The 13,548-nt window shown below is 51.5% G+C and overlaps 1 protein-coding gene across 1 annotated transcript in view; it reads right to left on the bottom strand.

Annotated features, from left to right (window-relative positions):
• ASIC2 (acid sensing ion channel subunit 2) overlaps positions 1-12,720 on the bottom strand; it is a 1,007,421-nt gene extending 994,701 nt beyond the window's left edge. Inside the window, exon 1 of the mRNA XM_008695389.1 lies at positions 12,166-12,720. Within this exon, the coding sequence (XP_008693611.1) occupies positions 12,166-12,720 (555 nt within the window). The remainder of the gene's footprint in view (positions 1-12,165) is intronic.
• Positions 12,721-13,548: the final 828 nt, after the last annotated feature.

The raw sequence follows: 13,548 nt of genomic DNA, 5'->3' as shown, positions 1-13,548 counted from the left end.
CTGGGGTCCTGGGAATGAGCCCCACATCAGGCTCCCTGCTCAGTGGAGAGTCTGCTTCTCCCTCTCCCTCTGCTGTTCCCGTTACTCCCGCTCGTGCACGTGTGTGCTCACTCTCTCTTTCTCTCAAATAAATACATAAAATCTTTTAAATAATGAATGAATGGATGGATGCATGAAAAGGCAGAAAGGGCAGGCAGGGCAGAATCACATGCACAGACTCCTGAGCTCCCCGTTTTGCAACTCAGAGTCGTCCCAAGTGTCACCCTGGCAAGAAGAGACTTCTCCAGCTTCTCAACTTGGCACCCCCACCTGGGCCAGTCTTCCTGCTCGGCTTTGGGTCTGGCAGCTGCCAGGCTCCAGGTTCCCAGGGGAGGATGCAGATAAGTTGAGGGACCTTGTGCCTAAACCCCAACCCTTTGGAGCTGAAGACTTGCTGACAAATGGCCCGACTTCATGCAGCTCAGCCCTGTACAAATAAGCTTGAGGTCTTTACAGAAAACACCCCAAGGAAATCAAAAGGCGTGACTCTAAACCCCACGAGTGCCTGCACCAGTGCCTGCACCAGGGACCCTGCACCAGTCACCAAACCTCTCTGAGCCTTATGTATGTTCAACTGGGAAACAGATACATCACTACCTTTTTCACTTTCAGAGTTAGTGAGGATCACAGAGCATCTTGTAGTGAAAGCATCCAGGGGATCTGGAACCAGAGTTCCCGGTTCAAAACCCAGTTCCACCAATTCCTCGCTAAGTGACATCAGTCCTGTCACTTTTCTGAGCCCCAATTTTTTCCATGCCAGAAAGAGTTACCAATAATCCATCATTCCCAAGGCGGTTGTGAAGACTGAATGAGTTACTCCCCATCAGGTGCCTGACTTTGAACAGGGCCTGGGATATATTCTGTGCTCAGAAAATGTTAGTAATTCACAGGTTTTATAAACTACACAGGAATGACCAAACGGGAGGAATTCTAGATGTGACAAAGTCTATACCCACCAGTAAGAGCAGGAGCTGAGCCCCAGGCTTGATTGCAGCCTCACTCCCCATACTCCTGAGACTTGCTGATGTCGGTACGGATTCCCCCAAAAACATTTTTGCTCTTGGATTCCCCCCTCACTGTGGGGGAATCACCAGCCCCTCTTAGTCATAATAAAAATAACAGCAACAAAATACTGAGCCCTCTACATCAGGCCCGTTGCTAGAAGTTTCACTTCTCTCACTTCCTTCCATGGCTGCAAACGATCCTATGAGGCAAGTGCCAGGGTTATTATTATTTAACAGATGGGGAAACTGAGGCGTGGAGAGGGTCAATAATGTGCCTGAGGTCGTTACTGAGCTCTGTTTGGGACTCCCAGAGCCCTTCACTTCTGACGCCAAATGTGTGGGCTTTCTCCTCATGCCAAACAATTCTGAGGCTGACTACCCAGAGTGTGTGCAAACCCCACAGGTTATGGGCTCGATCCCACGAGAATGTCCCTCACGTCAGGTGCCAGTTATGAGTCCAGGTCACCCACGCTTCTGACTAACTAGCTATATGTCAGAGATTCCCACAACCCCCTTCTCAGATTCAATAATTTGCTAGAATGGCATAGAGAACTCAGGAATTTATTGGTACTACTTATAGGATGCAATTCAGGTTGTGTCTAAGATATGGGGGAGGGGCACAGAGCTTCCATGCTTACCCCCCACCCAGGCACACCACCCTCCCGGCACCTCATATGCTCACCAACCCAGAAGCACTCCGAGTCCCTTCATTTAGAGTTTTCTGTGGAGGTTCATAACATAGGCACCCTGGATTAAATCATGGGTCACTGGGGATTGACTCAATCTCCACCCCTCTCTCCGGTCAGAGGGTTGGTTCCTCTGGCACCCAGCCTCCATCCTAAAGCAATCTAGGGGCCACCAAGAGTCACTTCATCAGCATAAAATCAGGTATGGTTGAAAGGCCCTTATTAAGAATAATCAAAGATTCTCCTCTCGCCCCAATCTCTCAGGAAATTCCAAGGGCATTTAAAGCTCTTGTACCAGGAGCCAAGAACGAAGACCAAATATATATTTCTTATTCATCAAAATCACAGTCACAAAGTCTGGAGCATACACCTATGGGACCCTAAATTCCATGATCATGCCACAAAGTTAATCACTTATGTAATTATCTCAGGTGCCAAAGCCCCTTCATCTTTCCAACACTTGCCACTATCCCCTGGTGCTCTGGATCAGGGCATTTTTGGGACCAGATTAGCCTCCTTCCTAGCCCCTGTAGCTCAGTGTCTCTCTACCCCCACCCACCTCTAATCCATATACCTCCCAGTCTCCCCAGACACCACATGGAACCAGGCCAGACCAAACCACACCCAAGATTTGCTCTCTAGGATTGGATCTAGAGCCCAGAACTTATGACAAATTCCTCTGGGAACTTCTTCTCAAGAAAGGCACGCACACTCACTTTGGGAGGCCGGGTCTTTGAACAGCCACCCCAAGCCCTGGCCACCCGCACCCACACACTTCCTGTCTGGACAAACTGAATATCCGCTCTCTTGTCTGCAAGGATTGGCCCACAGCACCCTTTTAACCTTGGTTTCTGAAACACTCAGCCTCAGCCCTACACGGGGCTGGGAAATGGGGGTGGTTCTGCAGGCTGGACGAGCTGGCTTGCATCTATCATCCATTCTTTCCAATGTCAAATGCCAATGCCCCTCACCTCTGATTTCAAATATCTGTTCAGGAAGGAAATAAATCAGGGATGCTCAGCATTGGAAGGAACTTGAGAGGCCGGTAAATCCAGCCCTTCATCTGACATTGATCCACCCCTACAGCACTGGCAATAAGCAATTGTGTGGCCCGGGCTGGAGCTGCTGACAGGGCACGGGTCCTCAAAACTCCCAGGACGGCTCCTTCCAATCAGCCGGGAGCCACTTCTCTGAACTTCTGCCCCGTACCCGCACTGGGGCTAGCTCTGCGCTCCAGCCTTGCAAGAGAAAGTTTCACTCCTCTTCCCCAGGACTGCCTTCCAAGGGTTTGCAGAAGGCAATCGCCCTGCCTTGGGTCACCCACTTCCCTTTGCAGGCTAAGGAGTCTCAGTTCTTTCCTACGCTCATCACTCATGGTTTCTGTGACATATCAAGAACATCACCCCTGGTCAGCCAGACATCGCTCACCGCCTCCTGCTTTAGAGATGGGCCCGAGCCACGGCCAACGTGAAACTCTCCTCCTTGTGGCTCAAAGCCAGACTGGTGCACATCCAGGAAGAAACGGCACCGAAGGCTGGCTGGGGGAGGAGCGCTGGGAAAGGCAAGCTCAGAGCAGAACTGGGAAAAGATGAGAATTCAGGTGTTGGTGAAGGTATGAGCTAGAATGTGAGCTCCTTGGGGTAGGCAGCAGCTGGGAGAATAGGGATAGCTCAACTCGGAGGATATGGGCAACTGCAGGAAGGGCTTTGCTTGGGCAAGAAGCTCCAAAGAGGAGCAAATCAGCTGCTCCCCGAGGTGTGAATCCTAATTAGATGTTCATTTGAATTATTAAAATAAAAAAAATTAAAAAGATAAACCTCCCCTGGAAATTGGTATAGGCCCCAGTTAAAGACACAGATCTAGAAAGTTCAAGGCTTAGAAGACTTTTGAAACAGGTATTTCCCTCTTTCTAAGCCAGTCATTGGTCCATGTGCCTAGATGATTCTCCTTGTTACCAAACAGACAGAGAAGCTAAAACTCATCACCACGCGGGTTGTACTCCCTAGCAAGGCCTGAGATGGGGTTTCTCATCCAGGTGATTTATTGAGGGAAAGACCTCAGGGAGTGAGGCATGCAGGATATGGGCAAGGGAGAAAAGATAAGCAAAGATATTGAAACCACCAGAGAGTTCCGGCTCAGCCTCGTCCTGTGGGAAACTCTGGAGTGTAAACTGCTTGGAAAGTTGTACCATCTTGAGGCAAGATGGCTGGTAATTTGGGTCAGTTAGTCGCTGGCCACGGGCTGCCCCCAGGCGGTGGGGAGGTGAATAACTTCCCAGCTATTCCCAGGAGTGGCGGTGCTATTGGTACAGCTATGAGTGATCAAGAACCTGACCCCTAGCAGCACCAAAGGGGACCTCGGCAGCATCTTCCAAAGATGTCCTTGCTAATTCATACGCGCATCCCCGCTCACAAGCACAGGACTAGTGATGGAAACTTTCAGTCAGACCGATATGATGCAGCCAGGCTCATGGACAGGATTTTGGAAGTAGGGTGCTGTGCCTCCCTTTACCCCACTACAACCACTCAGCATATCAGAGTGTTTCTGCTTCCACTGCACAGATCTATCTAAATAAAACAAATAAATGGATAAATAGATCTGGTTGCAAAAGAACATCAGCTCCCTCCCCCAAATAGAAGTTAAAAGTTGCAGTGTCAGGGAACAAACGTGGAATCCGAAAAATAAATGTTGGTTATACTTTACTGCAGTAGAGTTCGACAGGTGGGCAAGTCCTTTGGAATCACCCACTTCAACCCCCTCATTTTACAGATGAGGAAACTGAGGCCCCCAGAGGCTAGTTATCTTGCCCAAGGTTGTACGACTCAACCAACAGAAGTCAATAAATACAGGCAAATACATTCCTCCCGTGTCTCATGCTTGATTTCTTGAGTAAAAATTTCCATGATCACTGAGGTAATCAATATAGAGCGTACCTGAGTCATGAGAAATAAGTACTGGGAGGTAGAAAGATGCTTCAGCATCAAAAGGATGACACTTTTTGGAATGCTGTTCCCAAATAAAGCCTAACCCAGTAAACACGCTTCTATCCTAAGCTTCAGATTTATCAAATAATCAGCATGTATTTCTGGGGGCATCTGCTACCCAGTAACCACTAAGGCCAGTCTGTATGGACTAGTTTTAAGTCCACTGCATGGGTGAAATGTGATCTATGGAATTTCACACTTGCAGGGGCGATGATGTAGGCCATTAGTTCCAGGTTATAACAGATTGTGGGTCAAATGGCCCTGCAGTCCGGTTTGCTATTTCAACTCAGTTCCATCAAACATAAACACTCAGACAAAAGAGAAAACACACAGCATACTTTCAGTTATCTCTTGACCTAGGTGGTATATTTTTTGTCTGATGGAGAGAATGGGATCCTTGGTACTTTGAAATATGAACTGCTCTATGGAGCAATAGCTCTGACAGCAAACCTGGTGCTAAAAGCTGCCAATTCGGTCTTTGGGGGATTTCTTTTTTTTTAATGGGATCCCATTTCAGCTCGTACTATAGAAACCAGTGGTGAGCAAGGATTTGCTTTGCAGAAAAATTCCTAGAACTCATCTCTTCATTAAGGGAAGGACTTTCTGTAGGAAGGAAAAGGGAACCACTATAGAGAGGGGGAAAGGGACCCATTACCAATCCAATAAGTCCTAGGGCAACAGAGGCACAGACACATAGGCTCGCCCCACAAGCATCGAGGCACTAGCTCTATGGTCTGTGCAGCGGTATCCGCTTTTCTCTGCGAGTTGATGATGTGGGTCATTGTAACAGCTCCCAGTCACTACCCTATCCATCCAACATGTCAGAGAGAATTCAATACACCCCTGAAAGCTTTACTTCCAGGGAGCCACAACCTCACGTCCTGCAAATCAGAAGTGGGACCAAAGAAAAAAATCCCTCGCTCAGCTTGGCAGTGGTTGCCTTTCCAACCACATGGCAAATGCTCACAAAACGTCCAAGCACCTTAAGGAATAAAAGTGCAGTTTAGGGGCGCCTGGGTGGCTCAGGTCATGATCCCAGGGTCCTGGGATCGAGCCCCGCATCGGGCTCCCTACTCGGCAGGAAGCCTGCTTCTCCCTCTCCCACTCCCCCTGCCTGTATTCCCTCTCTCGCGGTCTCTCTGTCAAATAAATAAAATCCTAAAAAAAAAAAAAAAAAGTGCAGTTTCGACCATTTGTCATAGAGCCCCAAGACTTCACAAGTGATGGAGAGACAGGGTCGTCTACACCCATGTAATGAGGCAGACAGGAATGGTCTGTACAAAGAGAATCTCATGGTCTCTGTAGTCCATGGTCCTCATGACTCTGCATAGTCATAAGGTTGGGCCTCATCTAGAAGCAGGGTCAGGCGATCTAATTTGGTATCAACGAACACATCCGTGGTTCATCCTAGTAAGCATACAACAAACAGTGGGACCAAGATAGTTTCAGGTCAATGCACAGATGAATTATCGATCAAGTGCCATCAGAGGAGGGGAACTGGTGTTCAGTTGTGAACCTAAAATCCAAAGAGGCTGAATTAAGAGGGGTGGTTACCACTGGCTCTCACAAATTATCCCTAGTGCTTCTGGCAGAGAAGGCAAAACGCAGCCCACAAGAGGGGTATTGATCAGACCTAGCTTTGGATTTTGCTTTGACGCTAAGTGGACCTTGGAGGGAATCTCTAACACCCTGGACACTACCCCGGGGACACAAGAGAGCAAGCTGACACTGATTGGATGTGTGCCGCACGCCAAACAAGTCACCAGAGGCACAGAAGGTGTGGTCCCAGGCACACGGACACACAAATGTGCACACACTGTGTGACCGGACAGAGCTACTCCCAAGCCCCAAAATAAGACATGTAATTGCATCCGGGTGCTACTGCAGGCAATTTTTGTCTTTCTTCTCTATTCTTTCCCCACACTGCCCAAGTGTTCTCCAATGAGCATGGATTGTTTCCATCATCTGGAAGTATATTATTAAAATAATGACCATAATGAGACACGTCATCCCGGTGCAGGTGGGATCCCAGATACCTACGCTGGAGAAGAAGGCTGAAAAATTGTTATCTCCCTTTCTATCAGCTAGCGTGTCAACTTACCTTCCAGTAGCTTCAAGCCCACTTAACGCACTTGGAAGACACATTTTGAGAGCTTTACCATGTGCTAAGCAATTCTAAGCCCTGAGAATATAAGGTCAGTAAAGACATCATGTCTTACAGGGAAGAGAGACAGAAATAGGCAATGCATAAAAATTATCTGTGGCTAAAGAATTCAGGTATTAAATCAAATCATCTCTGAGGGCTCTTCTAGCGTAAACACTTTGAGTCTAAGGCTAGGAAAGGCACAGTGAGTGCTCTGACAGAGGAGGGAGCCAAAATGCTCTTTCAAAGACAGAGGAGGAAGAAATTCATTTAGATTACGGTCATGGAGGGGAGGGATTGGCAATGGTTTCCTGGAAAAGGCTACAGAGATATTAGAGCTGGATTTTAAAGGACCCATCGGATTTAAAGACATAAACATGGGGGCGGGGGGGCGCGGAAGCCAAAAGTCAGTCACAAACAAAAGATTCTGGGTCCGGTCAGGAAACAGAAAGCAACTTGTAATCAACAACCGGCCGCGTGCTGGCCCGTATTCAGCCTCTCATGCACAGATAATGCATTTGACAATCCGAGATGCCGGCTCTCAACCAGCTCTCCATCTAGAAAGGATGGGAAATGAGCAGTGAGCTCTCAGATGGCAAGTCCCTGGCCTGGCGTTATAACTGCTGCCGAGCAGGTGTTCTCTTGGGTCAACAGAGGGAAGACTGTGCGTGCAGTAACATGACGCATGGTCATAAAAGCTCTGTCAGTAGCATGAGCTGCAATGTGGAAGCCCAGAGGGTAGGGAAGGAGAGGATGTTTAGGCCACAGAATTGATAGGAGCCAAAGCCCAGGGGAAGTGGAAATCTAAGCATAAGCATTGAGAGAACGTAGAACCCAGGAGCATAGCAGTTGCCTGTGCTCTAAAGCTGGTGGTGAGTCACAGTAAGGAAGAGTAGGAAGAACACTGGCCTAGAGTCAAGGGAGCCAGCATCTAGCGCAGGCTCAGTCAACACTCCCGTGGGCCGCGCAGCAGAGCAAGGGGTCCACCCCGTATGCACCAGGCCTCCGCCACACGCGGCCTCTTGCCATACACTACCGCCCTGGATCAGTACAACTCCAAGTGTCAGGTATTACTGTTTCGATTCTTAAAAATGGGGAAAGTGAGGCTAAGGAACTTGCTGAAGATTAAACAGTAAATGGGAACACAGGTGGAATTCCAGCTCAGCTCTTGCCCCAAAGCCCCCAGTCTTCACGCGCCTACTCCTCATGTAATAAGAAAGGCCGAGAGGTTAGCTGTGGACCCACCAGCCTTGGGCAAGAATCCCAAGCATGTAGCCTCCTAAGCCCTCACCTCTACGTCTTTGTAACGCTATGTGGTACAGACACATAAGACCCATAGATGTGCCTCTAACAAGATCTCATTGTGGAGAGACCTCGCTTTCAGTAAGAAAGAAATGCCTTTCCTAAGAAATCTCAAGTTTGTTGGTTTAAGATTTTGTATGAGAGAGCACGCGCGCACAAACGGGGAGAGGCAGAGGCAGAAGCAGACTCCCCACTGAGCAGGGAGCCAAATGCCGGACTTGATTCCAGGAGCTTGGAATCATGACCTGAGCCAAAGGCAAATGCTTAACCAACTGAGCCCCCCAGGAGACCCAGAAATCTCAAGTTGAAAGCACAAACACACACAACTACGGTAATCGAGTTGCAAGTGCCAACTGAAGGGTCATTTGCATTCCTGAACTTGGAGGCAGATGAACCCCACTGTGATGAGCAGAGAAACAACGTGAAATAGTCACATGCTAGTCACAAACAATGGAGTTGCCACCTGTCAGCAATAGTTAGCTAGCGAACCCAGCTGTGACCTCCACTCTAAGAAATCCCACCTCTGCAAGGCTGGGCTTTAACCCTGGGCTCCAGAGAGAGAAAACAGCAGCACTTCCATCTCCCTGGTTCATGCTCACAGCATGAGTCATCACCTGACTCCTACGGTGGGCTGCAAACAGGGCAGGTGCAGTGGACAATAACACTCCTCCTAACATGGAGAAAGTCCTGTCCCAGCCTTCCATCTGCACAGTTGTCACAAAGTACAAAAGGACATTCACATGTAGTGTCTCACATGGCTCCTCCTCCCAATAACCTTGTGAGTTAGAAAGTCAGGTATTAATAGGAGATGTCCATGACCAAATCGAAGCCTAGGGAATAAGCTAGAAAATGATGGAGCTGGGATTCGAACCCATTCAAGCTAAGAAGTGGCTCCTAATTGTAACCTTAGACCGCCCACCGTCACGGCCAGAGACACCCCATCCGGACCTCCATCCATCTGTCTCGTGGAGGTCAGTGGGGCAATCTCCCCCAAGCAGGCACTATGGAAGCAAGCCCTGTTCTGCTTTCCCTGGAAGGACAAACACGTGCCTATCTGCATTCAGATCATCCCAGGTGAGGGCTAAGAGTGTACCAGCATCAGCATGGAGCACAGCTGTTTACACGGCAGTCAGAACTCCACACCTGGCTTCCTGGGACTTTTAACCTCCACAAACAGTCCTTCCCTCTGCTAGAATCATGGCTCATTCACTAATTAAAGGGTATTATGCACTTCATTGCACACCAGCTAAGAACCTGGAATAAGAAAGCTTATGCAGAAGCAATAACCCTGGAGACAGCACTAGGTATGCTTTATGGAAAAAGAAAAACAGGAAAAGTGATCCACTTGGGACCTCCCCTCCCCCAACCTTCTCTAATACTGTCAGCCACAGCATGTAAAGCAAGAAGCCACCCAGCATAGGACAAACCCAGGCAGGGCCTAACAAATAAGCCAACTGGAGAGGGATGAGCAGCAGAGAGAATGAATGAGTGAGAACGCCAATGAACTAGACTTCTCCCATAACCACCTGCGAGGTTCTCTGCCCTAAGAATGAGCATACTATACCCTAGGCCAAAAGGGACAGGTGTACAAAGGGGCAGTGGGAAGGATTATCCCTCACTGCAAGGTCTTGGAACAAATCTGGTGTGCGTCCCCTCTCACAGAGGCTCAGCATGGCTTTCCGCTGCGATCAAAGGGTAAGAAAGATCAGAGGTCCACCTGGGGCCTCCTCCAGATTTCCTGGAGTGGGTGCTCTTTTTGACACTTCCCGCACAGCGTGGGGATCCAGCCCTGAGGCTCACCCCCTTTTCGGTGCTGGGGGAGGGCATACGTTGAGGGTCAGTCCAAGGGGGAACACGCCTGGATTTGGTGAGGATGGCAGAGAGTGACGTGCCACTCACTATTTAATAAACCATACCCACAAGCGACTTTACTATTGGAGAGACATCCCGGAGAGGTCAAAGGCCCACGTAAGGCTTGAAGGCCTGATCTTTGGCCTCTTGGGACTCCAGTAACTCAAATGATGGGCTAAGTGCAAAACAGTAGCCGTGGGTCAAAGAACCTTTCCTTGGAAATGGAACTTGATCATGAATTGCGAGGAAGCCACTAGTTGGACACGCAGTTATGAGGATGTTTGAGAACTCGGTCCAGGGTCTGCTACCAACTGCAGTTTCTCTCCATGTGTTCCTTGTGTGTTCACGCAGACAGAGGAACAGCGAGTGCATTTTCGAGCTGCAAAGTGCAGTGGTGAAGCCAAGTGTTACCACGGCACTAGAAAGCACAGGTGGGATACAAGGATGGTCTCAGCCTTCAGGAACGAGGCATTTTCCCCTTCCCTCTCAAGCCACCTAAGACATCATTTGTGCATGGCCTGTTTTAGGGTCCTCTTTGCTCCATTTAGAAGGGCTTCCAGTACGGCTGTCCCTTCCGCCAGCTCAGACCCTCTTCGTCTTTAGTATAAAGACACCACCACTGATTTTGTTGTGCTCTCCCTCACGGTGTTTAAAACGGAGAGTAAAAACAGCTCCCCCAGGAAACAGACCTCTATGGGATGCAAGTGGCAAGGCCCCTTCCTCCCTGGCACTCTGGGCTTTTCCAGAATCACAGACAGCCAACTGCAAGTACAGAGGCTGCAGGCAGAGCCTGGTTGTGGCATTAACAGGAACTCAGAGCAAGAAGCCGGTAGGCAGTAGATCGGAGAGCAGGTGGGGAATGGACGCACTATCGGCAAGGTAGGGCATGTCTCAATTAGGCAGAGGGCCCAGACAAGTGCTGATGACAGAGTCCAGTTCCTTTGCAACTGCTGCACCTGCCACCCAGAACCTACCATGACAATTTGGTTCAAGGCTCTGAGACCCCAGTGCTCTGAGTTCTCCCTAAGGCAGCTATGGGAGAAGCGGCCACCCTGGGCTTCTAGAGGGTCCCATGGCCCCCGAAGCCCCAGAGTTGCCTGGAAGCAAGGAGGGGGCTGAAGCTGCAGTCTGACCCCTTACACCAAGTTATGCCCAGCAGCCCACTAATTGGGCAGAGAACCCTGGCAATGACAGCTCTCCGCCCATCCTTTCCCTGCCCCTCTAGGAAGCCCCATCCTGAATGTTAGCCACATCCCCCTCCGCCTTTCCTCTTTACTCAGCTCCACACTCCTCCTCCAGGCTTTCCAATCCCACAGCTGCTTGCCCCCTCCCCACACCACTCCTCTCGCAACCACGTTGTTAAGCGATTGCACAGACAGCAAACCAAGCCTTTGAGTTTCAAGCCAAAGCTCCCAGACAAGCCAGCCTGGACCGCGTCACCCTCACAGGCGCCTCACTGGCCATCCTCCTACACACGGGCCTCCACTTACACGCTCCTTTTGGGCCCAAGCACCCTGGACATCTCTTTGCTTCCAACCTGCCAGCAGACCAGACGGACACCGGGGGTCCCCCGGCCTCTCCTCTCCCCACACGGAGCTCGGAATCCACACAAGAGAAGCAAGCACAAAGACCTCCACCCCCGGGCGGCATCACCTGCTCCAGCAAGCTCCCAAAGCCACTGGAACCACCCAGGCTGCCTGGGGCCCCACACCCCCTTCTCTGGCAGCTTTAGCTCCAGCCCAGCCCACAGGATGCAGTGCCTGATGCCACTTCCGAGCAGAGAAAGAGAGAGAAAAAAAATGCCACCTCGTCAATGACAAGCTGTTCCAATCACACAGCTCAGATACCAAGTGCCCTGGACAACGGACAGCTCTGGCCTCCTCCCTCTGGTTGGGAGGAAGCCAACTCAGCACATCTGGGGGAGCGATCCCCCACCGCAGGCCCCCTGCTCACCCTCCACATCTGACCAGACAACTGCACCCCATTCCAGGAGGCGGACTTCTCCGACCACTTCCAACAACTCCGGCCAACTACCCTCTTGGCCTTCAACTCAGGCACCATACGCTCTCTCCTGCTCCAAAGCACAGGGAGACCCCCGGCGCGGCCACTTCTCAAGAGCACCAGGCGCAAGAATGAGCTGAAAACCAAGTACTCACCGTGGTGAAGTCCTGGTGGCCGCACTCCTGCCCTTTGAACTTGCAGTACAGCATCATATCCTTCAGGTCGTGGCCCACGCGATGCAGGAACTCCAGCATGCTGAACTGCTTGGGTTTGTAGTGTTTGAAGTTGGCCTTCTGCCGCAGGGCCTCCAGCACCGCGGGGTCGGCCAGGTGCGGATCCGGGATCTGCAGGTTGACGTCGAGCAAGGCCAGCAGCTCCCCGGCGTGGTACAGGTCATTGGTGGTCAGCCTGGAGAAGCGGAAGCCATTGAGGTTGCAGAGGGTCACAGCCGGGAAGACCAGGCTCTGGGCCACCACCTCATCCACCTTGGTGACGTGCTGGTAGGAGAGGTAGTAGGACACCCTCTCGGAGCTCTCCACCAGCAGCAGGCCCAGGGAGCCCACGAAGGCCACGGCCCAGAGCACACGCCGAATGGTCATCGGCCCGTACACGAAGATGTGCCGGATGCCGTGCAGGGTGGAGGTGTTGGCGAAGATGTGGATGCTCGAGGGCTGCAGGCTGCCCTCGCTGGGGCTCTCCTTGAGGTCCATGGGGACCCTGTGCAGTTCCGCAACTGGCTTCAGGTTGATCCAATTTCAGGGAAGAGTTCCCAGTCCTCGGGCTCTGCTCAAACCTTGACGTTCAAGGGAGAGAACACGGCAAAGCAAGCATCAGGCCAGGCGCCTTGAGTTTATCCTGGGAGCCCAGCCGCACGGTGCCAGGGGTGAGTGTTTATATAAACCCATTCAAACTCTAGCTCCTGATTTTTTCCAGGCGATAAGGAGGGCTGGTTTTATTTAGGGAGACACCAAGGTGATGTGGAAGAGATGTGGGTGGGAAGGGAGAGCTTAGCCAATGGAAATAAAGTCCTCCCCCCTACACACGCCACTAGAGACAAGATTAAAAGCGAGAGCGAGGGAGAAAATGCTTCAAACAAGTCGCTCGGCAGCCCGGAGCCTGTTAACCAGTGCATAATGCCCCGCGTTGAGCATCCCGGGGATGTCGCGCGGCCACGCTGATGCACTGCGGGCGGGCGCAGCGCGGAGCCTCCCGAGCCGCCGCCGCTCGGCTCGGCTCCCGGCGCCGCTCTGGACCCCGGATTCCGCTTCTCGCCGCCGGCCGCCGGCCCTCCTCGCCGCCTCCTCCAGCCCCCGCCCCCCCCTCTCGGGCGGAATTCCAAATGCCGGCGGGCCGCGCCAGCGCCCGGAGAGGAGGCAGCGCGCGACCGCGGAGAGACGCGGACCCGGAGGCTGGCAGGACGCGGGGGCTCCGCGGGCCTCGCCTCTCCCCCCGCCTCCCGGAAGTAAGGCGAGACCCAGAGGGCGCTGAGCGAGCCGGCCTTCTCCCCTCCCCCGCTTCAATCCCTCTCCCCCCCCCCC

The sequence above is a fragment of the Ursus maritimus genome, unplaced genomic scaffold (assembly GCF_017311325.1).
Source record: "Ursus maritimus isolate PB19 unplaced genomic scaffold, ASM1731132v1 scaffold_24, whole genome shotgun sequence".
In the NCBI taxonomy this organism is placed as follows: domain Eukaryota; kingdom Metazoa; phylum Chordata; class Mammalia; order Carnivora; family Ursidae; genus Ursus; species Ursus maritimus.
This window is presented reverse-complemented; position numbering and strand designations above follow the sequence as displayed.